The sequence below is a fragment of the Zeus faber genome, assembly GCF_960531495.2.
Source record: "Zeus faber genome assembly, chromosome: 16".
Classification (NCBI taxonomy): Eukaryota; Metazoa; Chordata; class Actinopteri; order Zeiformes; family Zeidae; genus Zeus; species Zeus faber.
Window position 1 is genome coordinate 27,736,538 of NC_137202.1, and position 24,496 is coordinate 27,761,033.

The following is a 24,496-nucleotide window of genomic DNA, read 5'->3' on the forward strand; positions in this document are numbered from 1 at the left end:
AAGCTGCTCGGGGGACAGAGCGATAGGCGCCCTTTAATACTGTAGAGCAGTGGTCCAGTGTATTATGGTCTCTGGTTGGACATTTAATGTGCCGTCTGTTTTTTGGCAGCTCGTGGCTGAGAAAGCAAATTCCGATGCCAAGTCCCCCCCCCCCCCCACTTACTTCCGTGTCCCGGTCCGCTCAGAGGGGTGTGAAGCCCGGTAGATGGAGAGCGGTTTCGGTGAAGCACAGGGCAGCAGATCTGCTCAAGTCCGGGTTTGCTCTGTTGAGGAGCAGTAGTTTGTCCGTCAGAGAGAGCGGACATGCACCAGCTGGACTGACGGGAGCGCAGTATGAAATCCCCGCTGTCTCAGCTTAGCGAGGGCTGCCGCGCGCTTCCCCCGGCATCTCCTAAGGTGAGCTCCATACAGAGCTGCTGCTCCACCGACTAAAAGCGCTGTAAAACTCTCAGAATCAATGACAAACTGCAGAAGAGTTTGACCAGTGGGCAGTCGGTGGTTTGAAGGTTCTTGTCGGCCGAGTGTGGTCAAAAAGGGGAGCTGGAAACTAAACCAAGATCCAGAGAGCCCAGTACCGAGGCTGCCGTCTTGGATTAAAATCGCCAAAGACAGCGTTCAGTTTAAAAATGGTTGGTTTCTTTTATTTTGCCCAAAAAAGAAAAAGAAGGGGGGAGGGGGGGTCAGGGATCAATGAAGCAATGAGGTTCTTCCCTGACAGGAGTATTTGATTCAGGGGGTTCACTCCTTGGACCGGGCCTGGGGTGGGGGATGCACAGGCCCGGTCCAAGGAGGCAGAGTCAGCTCAGGACACCTTCTCTTCATCCCAAACTCTGGCCTACAGCTCATTTTGTGAAGTAAAACATCCTTAATACAAACTAATCCAGTAATCGCCAAACAGGGAGTCTCCGTCAATACTTCAGGCAGAGGCTACTTACCCTACCCACGTTTCCACCAGTACGCCCAGAGATCCCTCCCTTCCTCTGGGCTTGGGTGAGACTGTCAGGCTTAAGCAGGTAAATGAATGAATGAACTGCCGGGTGTTTGCTGTTCCAAGGAACGAAGCAGCTGGGAATGATACTAGTGATAAGCAATGACTTTCCACAACTGCACTCTACCTGAAGAACCTGCCCTCCTCGTGCACGCCCCTCCAGCCTGCCCTCCTCATGCACGGTGTGGGACTAATAAAGGTTTATCTTATCTTATCTTAAAAGACAGGATCAAACGCTTGTGTGGTGCTGCCCTCTGGTGGTAAACAAATGGATTGCTTTGGGGAACTTTCTCTGAAATCAGACCAAGTTTAAAGTGGTAATCCGTAACATTCTTTGATGAAAAAGATCCAGTGATTTACACTTTTGTTAGCTGGGACTAATAACCAGCCACCCATTCAACGTATTTGCATTATGTATGTGCTCTGCTATATTCCGTCGCCCCGGTGGATCTGATGAACCGGCGTAGCAAGTAGCTGTCATTAAACTGATGATATGTATTCAAATTCACAAATAACAACAGCACCCTCTCAGGAATAAAATGATCCCCATCCTAAAATAAAACAAATGAAGGGATCGAAAAAGACGAAGCATCGTGAGGGCAGAGCTGGGTGAGATGTGTTGAGGTTGAGAATAAAACGTTGTCGTTTTTAACAGAATTATGGGACTTGTTGTGCAATCCACCCGACGCAGACGCTCTCATGGATTTCCGCTTCAATTTGTCCAACGACAGATATTCAAAATCACATGACCGAGCCATAGTAGACTGCAGCGTTTCCTTTATTGGACAACTTTTATTGTTATCGGTGTCTGTATTTTCTTTGAACTTTCTGCCTCTTCCATGGAGAGGCAGAAAGTTCGGTGAGAATACCAAAATTATTACCAAATTAACTCTTCGGTGACTGACACTGAGGTGGTGCACAGCAGCAGTTTTTCTTTCTATCTAAAGACTGTGGAAGCACCGACCTTGAGGGTCACACCACCCCTCATGCTTGTGTAGTGCCAAATGAAGTATCGCGCCAATGTCATATAAAATATATTATTTATTTCTTACTTTGAGCCACCACAACGACAGGAATATGTCCAGAAGGAAGAGGACGGGAGCCCGTCGGCTCAAAAGGCACAAAGTTTATTCTCGAAAAATAGAAAACTAAAACATTAGGAAGGGCGATCAATGGGTCCATGCTACGCAGTGGCAGTATTGAAAGTGTGATAAATCAGGTAGCGGCGATGCCACTGGAGATAAATAGCAGCGATAAACAAGAATGAATTCGGCAGCCAATATATTCACAGTTCCAACACACTCAGCGGAGAACAAAACAAGATTTGAATATAATCACTGCTGTTAGGCCCACGGCCTCCCAGCGCCACTAGAGGCCGCCCTTGCCCCATCTGCAGCTCCCTACTCAAGCCCAATTGCACACACCTGGGATCAATTACCTGCACAGTATTTAGCCCCAGCTTCCTAACCATTCCTTGCCAGACCGTCAACTAGCTTTCCCCGAGTTGTAGCGCTATTGGCTCCCTTCCAAGTTCCTATTCCTAGTTTATGTCTTGTTGTCTCTCCTATCCGCTTGTCTCCTCTCGTTGACCAAGTCTGTCTCTCCAAGTCCAGCCAGCCCGGTTTACCTGCCTGTCTCCGCTCGTCGACCAAGGCTCTCCGTCCATCTCCATCCAGCCTGGTTCCCCGTCTCTCCACCCGGATCCTGGACTCCATCTCCTGGTCATCATCATCCCTGCCCTGCCCTGCTCCATCCCCACCCGACCGGGTCCCCCCGGCCGGCTCCACCGTCCCGGCTAATAAACATCCCTTGCCTGCCTCCCGTCTCCTTGTGTCGTGCGTTTCGGTCCCTCCTAGTTCTGGTCGTGACAGTACGGTCTGGCCAGGAAAACATTGACCCAGCCGACACAGAAGGGCTACGCCGCGCACTCCGGGACCAAGCAGTGTTGCTTGGGCATCATGACCAGGCCGTCTGGGACATCGCGGAACACCTCCGGACCATCTCGGCGGCCGTCAGCAGCCTGCAGGGTCCTCCGGCCCCCGTGCCCCCCCCCTAGTCCTCCGACCCGCCCTCCTTCCCCAACCAGGGCTCCCAGCGCCTCTCTCGTCCCCCCTGAGCCCCACGTTCCGGCTCCAGCGCCTTACGACGGCGATTTCGGCACCTGCCGCGCCTTCCTTGTGCAGTGCGCGGTGGTTTTCCAACAGTGGCCGTCGTCCAAGCCTCCGATAGTGCCCGCATCGCGTTCCTCATCTCCTGCCTGAGAGGGGCGGCTCTCGGCTGGGGTTCCGCGGTTTGGAGTCAGGGGGGGCCCGTGAGTCTCTCCTTCGATCTGTTCACCCGCGAAATGAGGAGAGTCTTCGACCACCCAGTTTGCGGCAAGGAGGCCGCCAGAAGACTCCTCTCCCTCCGCCAGGGTTCCCGTAGCGTCGCCTCCCTCGTCGTCGAGTTCCGGACTCTAGCCGAGGAAAGTGGCTGGAATGACGGAGCCCTGCAGGACGTGTTTCAGCACGCCCTGAACGAGGAGTTGCGGGAAGAGTTGGCGCGGCGGGACGAGCCCACGGACCTGGGCCAGCTAGTAGAGACCGCAATCCGCCTGGACAACCGGCTACGGGAGCACCAGCGCGAGAGGGAGGGGTCGAGCCTCCAGTCCGTGCCTCCCGCCAGCACCAGCGCGAGAGGGAGGGGGCGAGCCTCCAGTCCGTGCCTCCCGCCTGGGCGGCCACGCCACGGTCTCCAGCGCCCGCTACTCTTGGGCACCTCAGAAGTCCTCCGACTCTCTCCGATGCCGAGCCAATGCAACTTGGTCGCTATACAGACCGGCGCCTGTCTGTATAGCGACCAAGTTGCCACAGTATTTAGCCCCAGCTTCCTAACCATTCCTTGCCAGACCGTCAACTAGCTTTCCCCGAGTTGTAGCGCTATTGGCTCCCTTCCAAGTTCCTATTCCTAGTTTATGTCACCATCCCCCTGTGGGGGATGGTGGCTCAGGCGGTAGAGCTGGTGGTCTAGTCATCTAAAGGTTGCTGGTTCGATCCCAGGCTCCTCCTGCTAGCATGCTGTAGTGTCCTTGAGCAAGACAATTAACCCCTAATTGCTCCTGATGGCTGCGTCCGTCGGTGTTTGAACAATTGTAAGTCGCTTTGGATAAAAGCGTCTGCTAAATGATTAAATGTAATGTAATGTAATGTATTGCGGCCGGCTGGGCCACCTGCCCGCGAGAGGGCGACTCCTCGGTAGGGTTACGTTCCTGTCGCTCCAGCGCCAACCCTCTCTCCCGTCCGCTGCTCCCAGTTACCCTCTTGTGGGGAGATATAACACGCTCTTCCTCCGCTCTCATAGATTACTGGGCGGATGCGAGTTTTCTCAACCAGGGACTAGCACTCCAGCTAGGGCTGACACCCGTCCCTCTACCCGCACCGCTCGAGGTAAAGGGGCTGAACAGGTCACATCTGACCCGGATTACCCACCAGACAGCTCCCCTCAAGCTGCTACTCTCCGGCAACCACCGTGAGTCTTGAAGGTTCTCCTCATTGATTCCCCACTGAACCCCGTGGTTCTGGGGTACCCCTGGCTCCAGACCCACAACCCTCAGATGGACTGGCGCTCGGGCAGCGTGAGCTCCTGGAGCACACACTGTCATGCCCACTGCCTCTGCTCGGCCTCAACCCCGCCGCCGGGGGTTCCCAAGAGCCCTGACCTGCCCTTGGTTCCATCGCAATATCTTGACCTGGCCCCGGTCTTCAGCAAGCAGGGGGCGCTATCCTTACCACCTCATCGCCGCTACCACTGCGTAATCAACCTCCTGCCAGGCGCCCCCCTCCCCTGCAGTCGCCTGTATAACGTCTCCCGGCCCGAACAGGAGGCCATGGAGACTTACATCCGCGACTCTCTCGCTGCCAGGATTATTCGCCCCTCGTCTTCTCCGCTAGGCGCAGGGTTCTTCTTCGTTGCGAAGAAGGACAAGACCCTCCGTCCTTGCATTGATTTCAGGGGACTGAACGACATCAGGATCAAAGACAAGTACCCCTTGCCCCTGATGGATTCAGTCTTCGTCCCCATCCAGGGTGCCACCTACTTTTCCAAGCTCGAGCTCCGCAACGCTTACCACCTGGTCCGCATCCGCGAAGGGGACGAGTGGAAGACCGCATTCAACACCCCGCTCGGACACCTTGAGTATCTTGTTATGCCCTTTGGTCTGTCAAATGCCCCAGCGGTCTTCCAGGCCCTAATTAACGATGTCCTCCGGGACATGCTCAACTCATTTGTCTTTGCTTACCTCGATGACATCTTGATTTTCTCCAAATCCCTCTCAGACCACGTAAAGCATGTACGCCTGGTGCTGCAGCGCCTCCTGGAAAACCGTCTGTTTAAGGCCGAGAAGTGTGTCTTCCATGTTCCATCCATTTCTTTCCTAGGGTTCATCATTGGCCGAGGGAGGCTGGAGATGGACCCCAAGAAGGTGGCCGCCGTGGTGGAGTGGCCAACCCCAGCCAATAGGAAGCAGCTCCAACGGTTCCTCGGGTTTGCAAACTTCTACCGGCGCTTCATCCGTAACTTCAGTTGCATCGCTGCTCCCCTCTCAGCCCTTACCTCCACCGCAGTGGCCTCCCAGTGGACCCACGCGGCCGAGGCCGCGTCCCTCGACCTCAGGACCCGCTTTTCTTCGGCCCCAGTCCTGGCCCAGCCCGATGCCAACCTCCAGTTCGTGGTAGAGGTGGATGCTTCAGACACGGGGGTAGGAGCAGTACTTTCTCAGCGCTCCCCAACCGATGGTAAGCTCCACCAATGTGCCTTTCTGTCCCGCAGGCTCACACCACCCGAGCGCAACTATGACGTGGGTAACCGGGAACTACTGGCTGTCAAACTAGCCCTGGAGGAATGGCGCCACTGGCTTGAGGGAGCAATCCACCCCTTCGTCGTCTGGACCGATCATAAGAACTTGGCCTATATCTGGACGGCGAAGCGGCTCAACTCCCGGCAGGCCAAGTGGGCGTTGTTTTTTGGCCGGTTTAACTTCTCCCTATCCTACCGCCCAGGAACCAAGAACACCAAACCTCACGCCCTGTCCCGTGTCTTCACGCCAGAGGAGAAGACAGGGGAGCCTGAACCCATCCTTCCACCCCTGTGCCTTGCCGCCACACACACCTGGGAGATCGAGTCCCTCGTCACCCAAGCGCAGGAGCACCAGCCCGACCCAGGTACCGGACCCCCTAACCGCCTGTTCGTCCCTGACTCCGCACGCTCCCAGGTTATGCAGTGGGCCCATGCCTCCCGCCTCAGCTGCCATCCCGGGATCACCCGCACCCTGGCCGTCGGCTGCCAGAAGTGCTGGTGGACGACCCTGCTCCCTGACACCCAGTCCTCGTTTCGGCGTCAGGGCACATTGCCCTGGACTTCGTCACCGGTCTCCCACTATCCCGGGGCAACACTACCATCCTCATGGTGGTGGACCGCTTTTCTAAGGCGGCCCACTTCCTCGCCCTGCCCAAGCTTCCATTGGCGAGGGAGACCGCAGACCTGCTGGTGGCGGAGGTGTTCCGCCGCAATGGCATCTCGGCAGACGTGGTGTCGGACAGAGGTCCCCAGTTCACCTCCAAGGTCTGGCGCGCCTTCTGCTCGGCCCTGGGGGCACAGGTCAGTCTGTCCTCTGATTTCCACCCCCAGACCAACGGCCAGACGGAGCGGGCGAACAAGGAGGTGGAGGCCATGCTCCGCTGCCTGACAACCACCAGCCCCACCTCCTGGAGCGACCAGCAGCCATGGGCCGAGTACGCCCACAACACCCTGGTCAACACCTCCTCCGGCCTGTTGCCCTTCCAATGCTCTCTGGGCTACCAACCCCCGCTGTTCCCTGCCCAGGAGGCGGAGATCGCCGTACCCTCCGTCCAGGCCCACATTGGTGGCTGCCGGAGGACGTGGAGGAGGGCCGGCTCTGCCCTACTCCAGGCCTCTGCCAGGTCCCAGCGGCAGGCGAACCAGCAGCGTGTGTCCGCACCTACATACGACCCCGGACAGATGGTATGGCTCTCCACAAAGGACTTGCCCCTCAAGGTGGACTCCGGAAAACTCGCTCCCCGGTATGTTGGGTTGAGTCAATCATCAACCCCTGTGCCGTACGCCTCTGTCTCCTTCCCTCCCTCCGTGTCCACCCTACCTTCCATGTATCCCTGCTCAAGCCAGTGGTTTCCAGCCCTCTCTCCCTCCCCACCGAGGCCCCACCACCCCCCCTTCACCATCGACGGCCACCTGACCTACACAGTGCGGCGCCTGCTGGACGTGTGGCACCGGGGGAGGGGCTTCCAGTACCTCGTGGACTGGGAGGGATACGGCCTGGAGGAACGCTCCTGGGTCCCTCGGAGACAGATCCTGGATGCCTCCCTCATCCGGGATTTCAACCAAACTCGCTAATGCAACGGGCACTTGTCATGCGGCGAGTGCAGGTTCTTTTAAATGGGTTTGCTGAGCGGTTATTGTTCCGTTGAGTTATTTCATCTGCTTAGCTGAGAGAAGCGTGTCAATGAAGTGAGTGATTGAGTTGTAATGCCGTGTCAAAGAGGTGGTCAGTCGGGTTTCGTGATTTACAGAGGTGGAATGGAAGAAGAGGTGGAGGGACCTCTGACACGTGTGTGAGGGAGCCAGGGGCCAACGCTTTGGAACTTTGTCTTTTGTCTTTTACCCGCTCGGAGAGCTCCCCTCGCTTTGCACCACGGCAGGGGACGGACTTGGACCTTTCGACCTGCTCCTCTTCCCCAGGTCAACAAGCTTGCTGTTTTCTGGAGTCACAACATTCGGAGCATGTTTGATATATATATATACACACACACACCACATCTCCTCAAATAAAAACTGGTAAACAAGGCTCAATCTGAATCTGTGTGTGTAACAGGGGCCCGAGGACAAAGCAAGCCATCAGGAATTGTGGATAGATGTGTGAGTGTGCACTGGAGGCACACATTCTTATGAGAAAGTTGTTGAAAATTATTGATGCCTTCCTGATTACACTCAGCAAACATATTACTTTTTATGAAATGTAAAAGCACATTTTACCATTCCGCCTAACTAAGTGACGCCTGGAGTGTATGTTCTAGTGACTCGTTTTGACTGGGGCAGCTGGGAGTTGATGTCTTTGGACCTGGGTAAGGCTTTGACTACATAGGGGGAGTAAGGTGGAGGCAATCGGTTCTAAATGGGAAGGAGAATAGCTACAGGTTGGCACATGTGCAGGGAGGAAAGTGACACCTATGAAGGGACCTAGAATCCACCAGTGAAGGAAAAGCTGCTTCCCCGTGGAGGAAGGAAAAGGGCATTGGGCCATTGAGAAGTAGGCCAATCAAATCAAAGTCACCAAAGTCCCCAGGATAGCATTACTAATCATTTGCTGAAAGGAGACAGGTTCTAGTACCGTGTTGCAGGATGGGAAGAGAAAGGGGAAGAGATGAGTGTATAGAAAACAGTTAGATCGCCAGGGGCGACCAAGATAAGGAATGGAAATGGATCAATAGTGATAGCAAATTGAAGGGAACATCTTCCTCTCTCAGTACTGTTTACACAGTACATGGGTGTGCAAGAGTACCTAGATGCAGATCAAATATGGCGGACGTCCCCCCATAGATGTCCGCGGTCGTCAGGAAACATCACTTCAGCAGCAGAAGTTTGTGACAGTGACCCTTTGTCAGGACCCTGCCCTACTTTTGTGTCCTGCCTGTCTCTCTCTGTCTCCCTCTGTCCCTCTCTAGCTCCCTCTGTCTGTCTGTGTCTGGCTTCACATTCCTGCCACTGCACACCTTACCCCAGTCAGTAATCTCACCAACTGTCTTCACCTTCCTTGTCGCTCAGAAGGTATTTAAGTTATTTTTATTTAAGGTATTTAAGTTCTTGCATGTCTCTTGAACACTAGGTCCTGTCTAAAAGACTGATTCCTGGTCCTGACTCCCTCCCTCCCTCCCTCCCTGCCTGTTCCTGGGTCCTGACTCCCGGCCTGGTCCTGATTCCCTGTCTGTGCCTGGACCCTGATCCTTTAGGTTCACCTTTGGGTTCACCTGACTGTATCCATTACCCCCTTGGCACTTTTATTGAATCCTCTGTGCAAAATCAAAATGAACCTAGCTATTTTGTGAAAATAAACCTCTTTTATGTTTGGGATCAAATTAACCCCAGCAATTCAAATCTACAAAAATGACTGTAATTCAAAGTGTAAACCAAGGTTACACTTGAGAACATTAGCAAGGAAGACATATCAGTTAGTCAATAATGGAAAAAACACCAATAAAAAGTATGTAAACACTCACAACTGTATGTCTGGTATGTTGCCTGCCAACATCTCGGATAAATCCAGACTTAACAGGTCATCAGAGCAGAGAGGATCATCGGCTGTGATCAGTCCACCCTTCAGAACCTCAATACTTCCAGGTCAAGAAGAAGGGGCAAAAAGATGATCAGTAAAATGGATTGATGGGTTGATTCAGATGTGTTTACAACTCTTTATTCCTGACACATGCACATAGAGAGAGGACTCTTACTAAGAATCATCACACATCACTACAACCCACTGTTATCCATTTATTTAATAATTTTAACAAACAAATAACTTGTAGTGCAATAACGGTATTGCTTTATTTTAGGGCTAAACTTTCTCCCTCTGGCCATGCTGACCTTTGCTTGGTACCCGGTTTGTCCTTGGGGCTCCAGGATTTTGATGATAATCTGAAAAACATTTGATCCCAGCATTCCTTGTACTGTCCTCGATAGTTTATTTTTTCCAAAGGAAAAAAGAATTGACCACACTAAGCTTATAATAAACTCCCATTTCTCAATAAAACCCTTGAAAAGGCAGTTCACAAACAATTACACTATTACTTATGCACTAACACTCACTATGATAGTTTACAAAGCTCCCACTGACCTGGCACCAAATGATACTTCCAACATGCTGGTCAGCTTTGAGTCAGGTCTCCCAGGCCCTCTGGCCTTTTACACATTCCAAGAGTTAATACTGAAGCTGGCAAAGTAGCCTTCTGTTTTAATGCTCCCATGTTGGAACAGCTTCACAGTCCATCAGTGATATGGCCCCCAATTTTTTACTTTAACAGCACTAGGCTTAAAACCTTTCTAGTTTAAATAGCAATTCCCCAAGCCCCACACTCCTAGCACCCCCTCATACCTTTGGCCTGCCGGTCCAGGGCTTCTCACGGAGAAAATTTAAGGAGCCTCGCTACAATGTTCTTTGTTTTTTATTCACCATTTAATCGTAGAGCTGAGTGAGGGATAAATTACACTCATGTATGAGTGTAATGACTGGTTTTCCACCAATTCCTGTAGCATGGTGGAAAACACTTACAATAAATGGGAACCATATTAGTGATCAGTGATATAGACAGTATTTATTTTGCAAATATCTCCAAGCTCAATTTACTCAGGGAGATATCACTGGCTGAATCAATTCAGCAACAGCCTAGACTGATATCTGTGGGCAGGTGTGATAAATCAATCACAATTTGCTTACTCGCCCTGTTCAAATAAGCAAAATACACAGCACAAACACAGTAAATATGAAAAAAATATCAATAAGCCACAAACTACGTGCACACACCATGTAGGTCACCCGCTGACTGACTGCTAACTGGCCTCCGACGTGCCAACTGCAAATTTCCACGGTCGAAACTTGGAGCAGTCGGTTGCGAGTCGATACAAATTTTCGCGACTATCGCTGCTGGAATCTTGGATTAGTCGTAAGTAGATGCAGTGCTAAATTGAGTTACCACTGTATCTTGTTTTCATGCAAATATATAGTTCATGTTGTTGATTTGATACCACAACTCCTGCATTCCTGCCCTCTATATCTGCTTTAAATTGTGGCAACACAACACAAAAACATGTTTACTTATCTGTTGATTCTCCCTAAAAATAATCTTAAAATTATGCTATAATTCATGGCTGTATCTACTGTGCCTCTGGATTATTTGAGAGGAGAAATCTATGTACTCATGTCTTTCATATGTCATATAAACACCAAAAGGTACAGCTAAAGAGACGAAAGGAGGAATAAAACTTGTCATAGTATGACTTAATAATAATTTTGGAACTGATCTGAAACACTTGACCAAGAGATATAATGTGGAAATGACGGTTGCTTCATCTTTGTGAACGACACCATGTCCTTGTCAGTCAGCCCTAAGAGATTATAGAAAACACTTGGAAGATTTAAAACTCTCTCAATTGAGTCCAGTGCCCTAAGGGAAAGCCGTCTTTTTGAAGTTAATTCCTTGGTTTTATTGATCTTTCTTCTAATTTGTTAAATGTTGATTTTACACAACAGTATTTGTGTGTACCTCTGTGCATAAGTGTGTGAGTTTGTGTATCACATCAATTCATATGGGGACAGAAGCCAGCAGAGCAGCGATCCTATCACTTGTGGCACAAATATTTCGACCACTGGGTGGCCCTACAATTTTGAGTCACTGTACAGATTTGGGTTTGGTGAATCGTTTATATCCTGGGTAAAACTGATATACATCAGCCCAATGCGTTCTATCTTAATTAATGGCGACAAGTCAACCATAAGAGTCCCTTGCCCGAAGGATAAGAAGTCACCCAAAAAAAAGTATGGGTCTTGGTAGTTTGTATATGCTGACAAGGTAATATTTTACTTACAACACTCCGAAAAATCTAGATGTAATCATCTCTTTCAGCAAGTAATCTGGATACACAATCAACTGGACAAAAAGTGACTTCATGCCTCTCTCCGACGTCTACATGCTGGGTTTCTTGGGAGGCATCTTGTTCAAAATCATTAAAGATCACCTTACCCATCCCACAAAGTTTTGTAACTAGTATTTAAACAAAATTTTGTGGAATCGATCTCGAACCTCAAACAGAGCAGAGCCCTACCTTGATTGGCCGTATTAATTGAATTAAAATGGTTTCTCTTCCCAGGTTTCTTTATCTTTGCCAAAATCTTCCCATTTTACTCACACTAGCCTTCTTCAAAGAATTGTCCACTATTGGTCTTATGGAACTATAAGAAGCGCAGGATTTCAAAAATCCACCTGCAGAAGCCCAAGTGTGAAGGAGGGCTTCCTTTACCTGTTTTCAGACACGACTATTGGGCCGCCAATGTTAAGGCTCTTATGTTCTGGCAACAGGGGGCTCAGGGTAACCTGGCCCCTTTGTGACTAAGTATGGAGGCCAACTCCGCTGCCACCTGCTTCGTGCCACCTATGCTAGTCTGTAAACTGGGACCTTATAAAGTCTTAGTTTTAATTTGAGAATCTGTGTCAGAATTCTAAATCAGGTTGGAAGTGTTCTGAGTCCACCAGAGACCTCTGTGCAAACACCAATTTGTTTCAACCACTCTCTCTCACACCCTCGTGGTCAGACAAAACCAACCAAGTCTGGAGGGGGAAGGGTCTCATTTCTATTGAAGACCTGTACTTGGATGGACGGTGTTGCATCATTCAGTCAGCAGAAAGGGAAATTTGAGCTGCCTCACTCACATTTTTTTTTTATTACCTACAAAATAGACACAATGTCCAACCCAAAATTTGTAACTTTGAAACCCTTCCACGAAAACAATTTTTTTGATCTCTTAAAGAACACTTCTGACTCCAGGCAGAACTCTCGCAAACCACTCTGTGCTTCCCTACAGCCAGGCAACAGTCTTTTATGCAGGGGATGACTGTCTCCAAAAGACAAATTTTGAGGGAATGGAAATTACCCTCTCCCCCTTCCTTCCAGAGATGGAAGGCTGACATGATTTCGGTCATAGAAATGGAAAAACTCAGGTTTTTGAGGACTGATGGCAGCTATATTGTTTATATGATTGACCAGAATTGAACGTGTCTGTCTGACTTTGTCCACTAATGCAGTTTTGGTAAATTACATTTTGGATTTGAGAAGCAATTTCAAGTGACTCTGCATTTGCAAAATTGTATTTCTCTGTCATTTAACATCTTCAAGGGAATTTGCACAAACATTTCAGAGGAAAGAAAATCAGGAAACCAACACCAAAACAATAGAATATCAGCCCTATGGACTGGAACCCCTGAAAATTGCTTCCATAAGGTGTATTGTGTTCTAAAACTTAACACCATTACTCGCATTTCATTACATTCAACTATATAGTCATAGACATCCTTCGGGCTCTTTACATTATATTATATCAATTACCTATAAACAGCGGCTTTCCATCATTGCCTCTGAAGCCTCTTGTTGGGGATCCTTTTCATCCAATTTCCCATTGTCTTCCATCGTGCCACCTGCTGCTGTTTGTAGTGAGTCTTGGACTTTGGCTTTGAACACGTCCCATCTCTCAGGGACGAGGCCCTTGTTGAAGAGCAGTGCAGCCATGAAGGAGAACAGAGAGATGGAGGCTATGGAAGATAGCGCGCACATAGTATTTACTGGAAAGTTTTGGATTTGAACACCATCCTCCAGTCTGTCTCCTGGGAGGTGGATGGTAGCCGGCACTCCTAGCAGCGGTTCTCCGCACAAGCCTTTCAACAACAAACTCACCACAAATCCCATAATAGCCCCGTATCCATTTGATTGCGTGAAGAAAAGAACACAAACCAATTGAGGAAAAATTAAGATGTACCCCACAGTTACACTACAGAACCAGAACGCCAAACAACTATTTTGGAACATGGTCAGTGATGTACCAACGACACCAACCACGACCACCACAGCACGGATCACCCACTGCAGCTCCCTCTGGGATGCCTGAAATGAGAGGGAAACCAAGACATGATGAAGTAATAGACTCTTGTTTTGCTTTTGTTGAAGTCTCCTTGTTTCTTCCTCCTAATCCTCTGCTGTGGCGCCCCATGCTGTGACATCGGGTGTTACTACTACACAGCAGATCATACAAGACATTGAAAAACCTGGGCTACGACTTTACAGAAGAGCCCCCGTGGCCACTAATGGTACTGCACCTTCATTTTCTTACAGAGCTTGAATTCCTGACGCACTTGTGACATCACTTTGTGATTTCTTGTTGAAATACATTTCTGATCACTTGACAGAAAGACCTTCCAGTGAAACTCTGGAAACTGATTTGTGGATAGATAGATTTACTAGACAGACAGACAGATAGATAGATAGACAGATAGATGTTGATTACGCACGTTTTGGTATTTTTTAGTATTTTTACAGCTTATTGTGCGGAATCACCGGGTGTCATGACATTTCACTGCATATATGTATGACCATGTGTATATGTATGTGACAAATAATCTCTTGAACTTGATAGATCGATCGATCGATCGATCGATAGGCGTAGTGTTAGTTGCATAGTGTTATAGCAGCTCACATAACAAATAGGATAGTAGAATAAAAAGGAGAAAAATGTACTGCATATTGAAAAGAAAAGGTTTCAAATATTATTTTCTACAGTAGACCTGCTAAATTTTTCCTCACCTGGTTCCTCAGGATGTTCTTGTACATGCTTAAGGTGAAGATGGAGGCTGCAGACAGTAAGGCTGAGTCAGCTGATGACATCACAGCAGCAGCCACAGCTCCGATGCCGATGATGGAGATGTAGGAGGGGGTGAAGTAGTTCAGGGTGAGGGGCAGGATCATAGCAGCCTGTCCACTTTCAAAAGGAGACAGAGAACCGTAGGAGGTCTGGCTCCAGTCTGAGGTACAGATAGAAGAAGTCTTGAGACGGATCAAATTGGCAAATAGCTGAGCAGTGTTTGCTCTATAGAAACTCCACCGTCACATAACATTTTACAGTGGGTCTAAGTAATTGGGCCCGGGATCAGGGTGGCTGTACGCCTGTTGTTCGTTAAAGCAATCAACGAGCAACATGTAAATCAACGAGCCCAATTTTACAAGAGTAATTTTGTTTCAGTGCCTTTATACTTTTACTCCGGTAAAAGGTCTGAATACCTCCACAATTATGTGAGTAGTAGTGTTATAGAAGTGTCAGTTAAGTTTGTTGGGGAATCTCTCAAGGAATAGAAAGGAAGCAGAAGAGTCAAGGGGGTGGAGGATAAAGCACTAGTTTCGATCACAGATTCCATAAAGAACCATTTGAATAATAATTTGTGTGTGGAAATGTAAAAAGCAACAAAACAAGAAAAAAAGTTCACAAACTCAATTTAAGTAACTTAAATCAATCAATCATCAACTTAAATAGTTAAAAATTAATAATATATTACAATTACTTATCAAGTCATTATCGTACAAAAAAAAAAAACCATTTTAAGCATTTACATCTAATTCTATAGCATTCTGTGGTGTCTAAAAGTTGATACCTGAAGATGCAGCCATGACTCCAATTATAGTTGGTGGAATTGCAAATATTATTGTATTGACTGCAGCAACGTAACAGTTGATCCTGGCTGTTTTTGAGGACGAGGCAGACAAGGTCCTTTGGTGCACAATTTGGTAGCAGGAGCTTCCTAGAGCCTTCAAAAGAAGTAAGTTAGAAGTTTTCCACTCTTGACCACTCAATCCAAGTCTTTAAAATGTACAGTAGTGCCAACTCAGGTATAATAAAAATAACATTTTGGACTAAAGTGTTTTTTTTTGTGTAAATGTACATTATGATTGGAGAGTGCATATCAGAATCGCTTTATTTTCACCAGGATTATTTATATATACGAGAAATTTACTCTGGTGAGATTTGGTGCACTTCTGTACAAACCATAAGCATTAAAAAAATAACAAGCTCATCAGTCTGGGAAGAAAGGGAGAATAAAAAGTAATAATAAAAGAAAATACGATAAAAATTAAAAATTAATTAATTCAAATAGCCAAAAATATAAAACAGATATGTCAGATATAGAAATGTGATACGATGCACAGGATAAATTATTGTTATGCTATATAGGTTAAAAGTGATCAACTGATTGTGTGCTTGAATAATTGCAGGCGTACATAGGATAATGTGGTAGACTTTAGCCTATGTTGTTCTCTCTCCTCTTATAATGCATCGCAGTCTAGTTATCAATGATTTCAAGTTGGCCTAATGCGATACATCACTGTGGCGGACCAAGGGGCATGGTTAGCTACGCTGCAGACGGCAGCGTGGTTTCTTTGCCGCGGCTGCACATCTGCCTCCAATCAACCGAATCAGCACCCGCACAGCGCTGTCCGGTCCAATCTGGGGCAGGGAGTTTCCTTAATGTTTGTCTGTCTTGCAGAGGGGATCGGCACACGGGCTCATCAGCGACCCGGAGGCAGTGTGGAGTGTCATTCCTCCTGCGCCAGACTGATTATTCTTATTATTATTATTGTTTATCATTTATCCTTTTGGCCAGTGAGCCCTTCTGTTCCCGCTTGCACTAAAAACTTGCGATGTCGGCAACCCACCGCAATAAAGACTCCATCTCCCTCCCTAAATCTGTACCTGGGCGAGAGACTCAGTCATTAAGTTGCTGCGCATCAAAACCTTTGCTTTGCCACCGCCTACCCAGACCTCATGGCACATTACTGACAGAGGCAGAGTAATGACAGTGAAGATATGACGAGACACTATGTTTTTTGTCTTGATATTAAATCCACATATACTGATATTGGGTATCACTTGCCATTCTTTGCTCAAGTATTCATACATCTAAAATACATTTTGACAGAAGCTTTCTCACCATTGCTAAGAAAGTATCCATCTTCATCCAGGCTGTGCTGGTGTCCAGGGTACTGAGCCAGGAGGTGTGGGAGGCGTTGGAGAGCGTCATATTGGTGATGTTAGAGGAAGCAGGGCTCATGATCACAAAGGGAACGCACAGCCACTGCATGGAGACAAACAATATGTAACTGCTTACCTGAAGTGTCTGTAATGAAACCTTTTATCATAATCTGAAGGATAAATAATTGTTCCCTAAAGCTGTGAATGCTAACTATATGTCCATAGAAACATTACATTTGCAGATTCTGAGTGTCTCTGTACTGGATACACTGACAGGAAATGCACAGATACTGATGCGGGGGTTCCATTGCACTGGTGGGGAAAGTGTATTCACAGACCAGAAGAATCTGTCCTACATGTGGTATAACAGCGAGCAAGCTGTGCTCCCAGGTAAATGCTGCACTTTGTGTGAGAAAGTCTTTGCTTATGTTTCTAAAGAATGAAACAATTTTAGAAGCACCTGAGTTGTCCTTGATGTAAAGAAAATTGTTTGGGAAATATGAGTGGTTTAGGATAATGTTACTCCCAAAGCTGTTGACGAATTGAAACATTGCCTTTGCATTTCTGTTTAAAGTCTGCCCACAGAACTTTGTTCTGACACTGAAATGCAAATACCTCACCATGCAACAACACAATTTTTTTCACAAGGTGATCAAACGTTGGGTAAACTGTATATGATCAATTATCAACCGATATTTTGATTTCAAAATTAGCATTGTTTGTATTCAACAATTCTTCTCCGTATTATACAATTTTTCATTGCAACGGAAAGACAAATGTGACCCACAAATGGTGCTGTTCGACATGCCGAGACGCTGTTCAGCATCTCACTAAGTGCGTTTCATCATGTAATCTAATGGGAATTTTTAACTCGACGGTTTAACATTTATCCGCTATTTATAAATCAAATCGGTGAAAGTATGTTGAGATTAAAAAAACACAAATCTGGAAAAATCTAATTTTCCCCCTAGAAAGGTTTTTTCAACTTATTTGGCGGCTTGTGGCGATTTAAGAAATGCGTGAGAAATCTGGTTTTGCGGCGGTGGGTCACAAATATGGTTCTAGATTAGCGTTTTTATGAATGCCCAAATGTGAATGACACAAATATGGCAGCGATATGTCAGTGCTCACCAGCTTGGCCACTTTCAGTTTTCAGCTGTTAAATCACACTTTTAACAGATCTGCTGCATCATTTGCAAGTTTCACAAATGCACGAGTCATTGACATATAGGTTGTGTATGTTTTTAGAATGTTTGTGATTTGTATCTATTAAGCTTTATTTAAATGAAACTTTAGGTCTGGTTAGGTTACCCAAATACGTCATTCCACCTCCTCTGATGAGACTCACCAGACTGGCAAACATGAGAATGAGCTGTATGATGTCTGTGTAGGCCACAGAGTACAGCCCTCCTAGCAGGGTGTAGGTGATGGCCACTGTAGCAGAGATCCAGACGCTCACAGTGTAGGGTAAATCCAGAATGACACTCATGCTGGAGCCTGACACACACACACACACACACACACACACACACACACACACACACACACACACACACACACACACACACACACACACACACACACACACACACACACACACACACACACACACACACACACACACACACACACACACACACACACGATCATGATCCTAGTTCTTTTAAAGAAGTTAGTAAGTGCAGGTAAGACATTGTTTTTTGGGACCTATTCTGCAGCAGCATCTGGACTTTGGCTTATCAAACATCACTTGTATCCGCGGTCAAGTTTGCATCCACTGCTGGCTCCCCCCACCCACAGCTGACGTCCATTCAGGGCCATGAGGTAAAGAGAGACGTTTGTGACATCAATGTTTAAATGCCTGGTTCTGTGAGTTCCTGTCGCCTTCCTGTTCAACCTGTACCAGTCTGGACCTTCTCCTCTGAACTGTCATTAAAAGCAGGGTTGCTACTGCTGAAGAAGAAGAATCTTTAATTAACATCAATCTTTCAATTCATCAACTGTGAACTACTGTTCACACAACATTTGTTTTTTTTCCACCATTCGTTCTGCCATGGAACGGGATCCCAGCCTCGCTGTCAGGGGAGACAGAGGTGAAACCACAGCAGCTTTTCAAAAATCTGCTAATTACCCCAATCTCCTGCAGTTGCGTCCCCTGCCGGTTGCCAGTGCTGGCTCTCCCTAGCTGCAGATGGTGACAAAATCACTCCCCACCACCAAATCTTCATTCCAAGTCACTTTCTTCCTCATTCTGATGTTTGGTCTGAACAGAAACCGAACCTCCGAGTTGCTGCCACATGATTGAATGGTTATACATTTTCATTAACAAGCAGGTGCACTGTTGTACCTAATTAAGTGGCCACTGAGTGTATAACAAATAACTAAATTAAACCCCTTCTGGCAAGTGTTACAAGATTTATTTTAAAGGTGCATTGTGTAGAATTTGGTGGCATCAAGCGATGAGGTTGCAGATTGAAACAATCCCCCGACCCCCCTCACCTATCCCTTTCCAATGATGTAAGCGAAGTTACGGTGGCCTTCAGGTGCCGCGAAAACGTGAAAAGCACTCTCTAGAGCCAGTGTTTGGTTTGTATGTGCTGGTCTACTGTAGAAACATGGTCGCGCAACATGACGGCCTCCGTGGAAGGGGACCCACTCCCTCTGTAGATATAAACGTCTCATTCTAAGGCAACGAAAACATGATTCTTATTTTCATCATTATATACTAATTAAAACATACTCGTGAATATTATATTCGATTTCTGCCAAGTCCCTTCACAAATGTTACACACTGTACCTGGTCATTTTAGTGCTTACCTAACCCAATAAGTGTTGCTGGCAGCCACACGACGTCAGCTACAAGTGATGACACTGCCATTAGTCCTGTTATTACTTTTCCATATTTGATCTGGAAAGGGTCCAACATGGTCACATATCTTCTGTCTCTCATCGGCTTGGCAAAGAAAAGTCCACCTTAATGAAACATAGACCAAGCATTTTGTTTGTGAGACTTTCAAGCAAGACTAGCGATCTTATTCCAAATAATATTTGTGAGTGAAGATCGCTCGTCTTGCAAATCTTGGAGAGACACAAAAGTAACTGTGGCAGTTCCACCTGGCACACGCCACCCGACTGGCGTTTTCAGAACCCTCCTTCACAGAGACACAAGCAGATATGTTGAAAACACACCACTATATTGTAGCGAGTGGCAAGTATAACAAGCAAGGCGCAGTAGACACATGTCATGACAGAGGCTCTACACGTGTGTGGGGATGGCTGATTGACCTGTTGCTTGTTGATTTCTCTGATGAGCAACAGGCGTACAGCCACCTCTGATCCAGGGCCCAACTACCTAGACGCAAGACAGGTGTGGCTGCTTAAACCACACCATCCCCACACCTCAGTAACTCTTCAAAAGTTGACTTCATGTTTAAATAATTCGGAGGCATTTGAGTGTGTGTGTGTTATCGAGTTGAGTCCTTAAACTTACAGATAATTAAACAGGAAAAGTGTCCTGCCAAGATGATGGCGACCTGTACCAGTCCCAGTGAGGGGGTGTAGACTGCCTCTGCTAGTCCATTAATGAAGCCCCCTCCGATCCACGTAGCTAGAAGACAGTAAAACAACACACAAACACACATGCTTAAATTAGACTTAATGCCAAAAGCAGTAACAATGGACGGTGAGTCACAAATTCGACTGATAAAGGAAGCCATAGAAACAGCACAAGAACAACCGACAGCCGTTCCTGCTCCTCCTCCATGAGGCTTCTTCGCTTTCGTAGCAGAGGTCTTGCAATGTAGGTCATTGCGATTGGAATGTTTGTCAGTGCTTGCACAAACTACCATGAAACTAGTTTGACAATATAAGTAAGGTAGTTGATGGTGTGGTGAATGACAGTATAAAAATAAGACAGTATAATAACACGTACAGAAACGTGCTTAAATTAAAATTAAAGCCACAAGCAGTAACATTTGACACTGAGGGGTGAATTCACAAAGCAATGGTGCGGCTTTTGCGACCACTAAACCGGCACAAATAACAGAAAAAGCGAGCGTCTAATCGACAAAGCCCACGCATACGGTGAAATGCACCGCTTACTGCACTGCAACGCGAATTGTGTCTAGGTGCACTGGTGCAATTTGCACGTATTTAAATAACAAACAAACATTTGGTGTGACATTGGCCTCCTTCTATGAAAATCAGCCTCATTGCAGATAGTGTCCACACGCAGTTGGCGTGAAATTATTCGCATCTGCAGAGAGCTGGTGGTAATTGCACGACCAAAAGATTTTTATTTTATTTTTTTTCAAAGGCAGCGCTGCAGGATCTTCTGCAGAGAGCGGGTGCAGCTAAAATGCATTTATGAGGGGTGCCACGCCCAGACTTTCCAGCAATCTGTAAATCATATTTTGACATTATTATTGTAATTTTTATTCCTGTCATCTATAGGTAGAAGAATGAGCAGCAGTCCTTTGTTTTCCAAAAGCAACTTGTTAAAACTTTGAATAATCTTTTGTACAAACGTTGATTAATAAGGGTTCTATAATTCCTATTAAATTCAAAATAGGTATATGGAACATGTAAAAGTTATCGGTAATGGCGATGAAGTCAACATTGGCATTGAACCACAGATCATCATTTCTATAATATAGAAATGTTATTAAATATTTTAAAAATATTCAATATTTTGACATTGTCATCATTTCTATATTGTAACACAGGTACTCCTCACTTAACGACCTACCTGTTTAACGACCATTCTAACTTATGACGAGCTCTCTGACCAGTCTGGATTGTATGCATACTCTTTAAACGTTTTATAGTTTACCAGAATCTGATATTGGCCACATTTAAAAATGTATGTGAACAGCCAAACAAGAAAATTGGATCCGAGTGATAAATCTGAATTGAGCACTAAGGCCTACAGTGTGAACGTAGCCTGAGTGAAGCTGACCTGACCTCTAAACTGTATGGAGATAAACATGGCAGTTTTTTTCAGAATGTAAAGCAAGATCACTCTCTATTGGAATTTTTTACAGTTACCACATAATATAAAGTCCCTGTGAAAAAGTCTGGAAATCCTCCTGTATTATTTATTGTTACTTTTCAAAAAATATGAAAACTAGCTCAGACCTAGGTGATTTACTTAGAAGTTGCAGCGTCAGGTGACTGTAACTTCAGGGTTGAACTATTCATTTCTTCTAAATTATCCGACTGTGGTGGCTGTTCTGCCTGGACTTAACAACCATGGCTCCTCCGAAGAGTTGTCCAAGGACATCAGAATCAAGACAATTCACTTCCACCAACAAGCAGAAAGACACAAAAAAACTCAACTATAGGATGAACACATTTCAAGCGTCATTAAACACGGACGATAAATGGAACAGCTGAAGTCGAAACCCAAAGAAGGATCCGGATCAACTGGCCCGTACATCACTACTTCACACGACTACACACCATCACTACTTCTACTTGTCAAGTCAATTCTTCAGCAGCAGTGGAAGTAGAACCTGGAGCTTCAGCAGTGTAAATGAGTTCCGCCATATGGAATTCAGAAGGACGAACAGAACCTTGAGAAAGTAAGAATAGAGCAACATAAAGGTGTGGTTGATCGGAAAGCTGACCTGTCATGGTGAAGATTCCCACCAGCTGGCTGATCCTACGGTTGCCCAGCAGGGTCATCTCTATTTGGTCGGCCGACCTCTTCATCTCTTTTTTGGATTTCAATGAAGCCCAGATGCCGGTTCCCAGGACCAGCAGGTAGAAGAAGACCATCGCTATGACCCCTGGGACGTTCAGAGCCATGATGGACCAGATGATGGATGACTGACTGACTCCAGCTAAAGTCACAGTGTCTGAAGAGGTAAGAAAATGCAAATGCTTTCTCAGTCGCCTTTAGTTATTTTGTAGGAAGGAGGTAGATCTAAGATTGCAATGTCGTTTTTCATGAGTCATATTGTATACTGGAGGTTTATCAGCATACTGTTTATAGAAGGGCAGCTCCTCAACTATGTAAAATGAATGTAATTGTATTAGATGCATTAATCCTTTGAGAGAAATTGCTTTCAGATGACTAGCAGTGCCAGTTTATCAAGTTTTGTGTCATGATCTTCGGCGATCACCCGAGGCTGAATATGATTGTTCTCCTGGTGATTTGTGGACTTCAGCCTTTGTGTAATCTGCGTGTTACAGCAGCTTTTCTCTCACCATACTATAGAAGGTAAAAATTCTAGTTTTTACGACTATCATTGCATGTTACACAGTGTTGCTATTGTAGTGGAACACAGCAGGGTCACCTCTGCTTTACCTATAACCTCTTTTGTCCCCCTCTGATCAAGGCAGACCCCCCATGGAGGGCCGGTCTCATGACAGGCCTGGAAGGGAGAAACCCACCTGGATAATTTGCATCTGCAGTTTTTCCTTTGTGTTCAGTCCGAATCAATGACGACTGTAATCACGATATGACCTAATTTGGCAAAGTTACTCATAATAGATTTAATGCACAAATTAAATGCATTAACTTGTATGCGTCCAGGTTGACGTTTGGTGGCCGACCGGGAAACCGTGACTGTCAAAGATTACAATATCCCATAATGTGTAACAAAACCAGGTCAGAGATAATGATTGTCAGGCTTTTTGTGAGTGTTGAAATCATGTTATAGTTAATTAGGAATCTTAATAGTTAATTAGTCAAGAATGTTGTGTTACTGAGATAATGGTTGTGGAAGCTGACTAATGACTGACCACGTGTTTCGTTTTATTTGTTTGTCTATAAACATTGTCACAAGAGTTTGTTGTCGAATCATTAACTGGGGATGCACAGGATTTTTTTGGAACAGTACGGAGTAAGGACTTGAACATTCCCTTAACTCAGTTGTGTTTAAAGATGTTGTTTCATACATGTAGGACACAAACAAAAATAAATAGACAGGTACAGGAGCCTGCGTGCACCGTTGTCTTGAGGGATACATTACATTACATTTAGTCATTGATCAGACGCTTTTATCCAAAGCGACTTACAATTGTTCAAACACCGACGGACGCAGCCATCAGGAGCAATTAGGGGTTAATTGTCTTGCTCAAGGACACTACAGCATGCTAGCAGGAGGAGCCTGGGATCCAACCAGCAACCTTTAGATCACTAGACCACCAGCTCTACCTCCTGAGCTACCATCCCCTATTTTGGGGATACAAAATAAAGCTTTAATTCTGAGTTAAGTTGACATTTTTCATATTCCATACAAGTGAGAAACTAGGGAAATAAAATAAATCTCTATGAGATGATATCATATATTGCTATATTATAATCACAAGATTTGCACATTGGACAGCAGGTACCTGCAGGGGGGTGTGTCAGATCAGCTGCCCCAGGGAGCCCAAAAAGGAGGTTAACCAGGGGTTATTGTTGTATGTGCAGAAGGTTTGAGTCGGCAAACACGTTCTCACAAAAGCTGGTGCACAAGGTCATAGTGTCAGTGTGTTTGTGCGGCCTGTAACTCCAGCTTTGCGTCGTCGTCCCTTTCTTCACAGTCTTAGCAGATCTGAGTTCCTACCTGCAAGTCTGGAGAAGATGAACCAGACAGTGATCAGAGAGTCCCAAAGCTGCTCGGGGGACAGAGCGATAGGCGCCCTTTAATACTGTAGAGCAGTGGTCCAGTGTATTATGGTCTCTGGTTGGACATTTAATGTGCCGTCTGTTTTTTGGCAGCTCGTGGCTGAGAAAGCAAATTCCGATGCCAAGTCCCCCCCCCCCCCCCACTTACTTCCGTGTCCCGGTCCGCTCAGAGGGGTGTGAAGCCCGGTAGATGGAGAGCGGTTTCGGTGAAGCACAGGGCAGCAGATCTGCTCAAGTCCGGGTTTGCTCTGTTGAGGAG

General features: G+C 46.5%; 2 protein-coding genes across 2 annotated transcripts; both read right to left on the reverse strand.

The window, feature by feature from the left end:
• Positions 1–13,153: 13,153 nt before the first annotated feature.
• Positions 13,154–18,108, reverse strand: LOC307242139 (high affinity choline transporter 1-like; the record flags this gene model as incomplete). The annotated part of the gene is made up of 4 exons (XM_080016473.1): positions 13,154–13,705; positions 14,402–14,619; positions 16,579–16,630; positions 17,968–18,108. 4 exons carry the CDS (start codon positions 18,106–18,108, stop codon positions 13,154–13,156), a joined length of 963 nt encoding a protein of 320 aa, XP_079872599.1.
• Positions 18,109–19,760: 1,652 nt separating this feature from the next.
• LOC307242140 (high-affinity choline transporter 1-like) lies at positions 19,761–22,427 on the reverse strand (the record flags this gene model as incomplete). Its single annotated transcript, XM_080016474.1, has 4 exons — positions 19,761–19,771; positions 19,950–19,971; positions 20,159–20,226; positions 22,247–22,427. 4 exons carry the CDS (start codon positions 22,425–22,427, stop codon positions 19,761–19,763), a joined length of 282 nt encoding a protein of 93 aa, XP_079872600.1.
• Between the last annotated feature and the right edge of the window lie 2,069 nt (positions 22,428–24,496).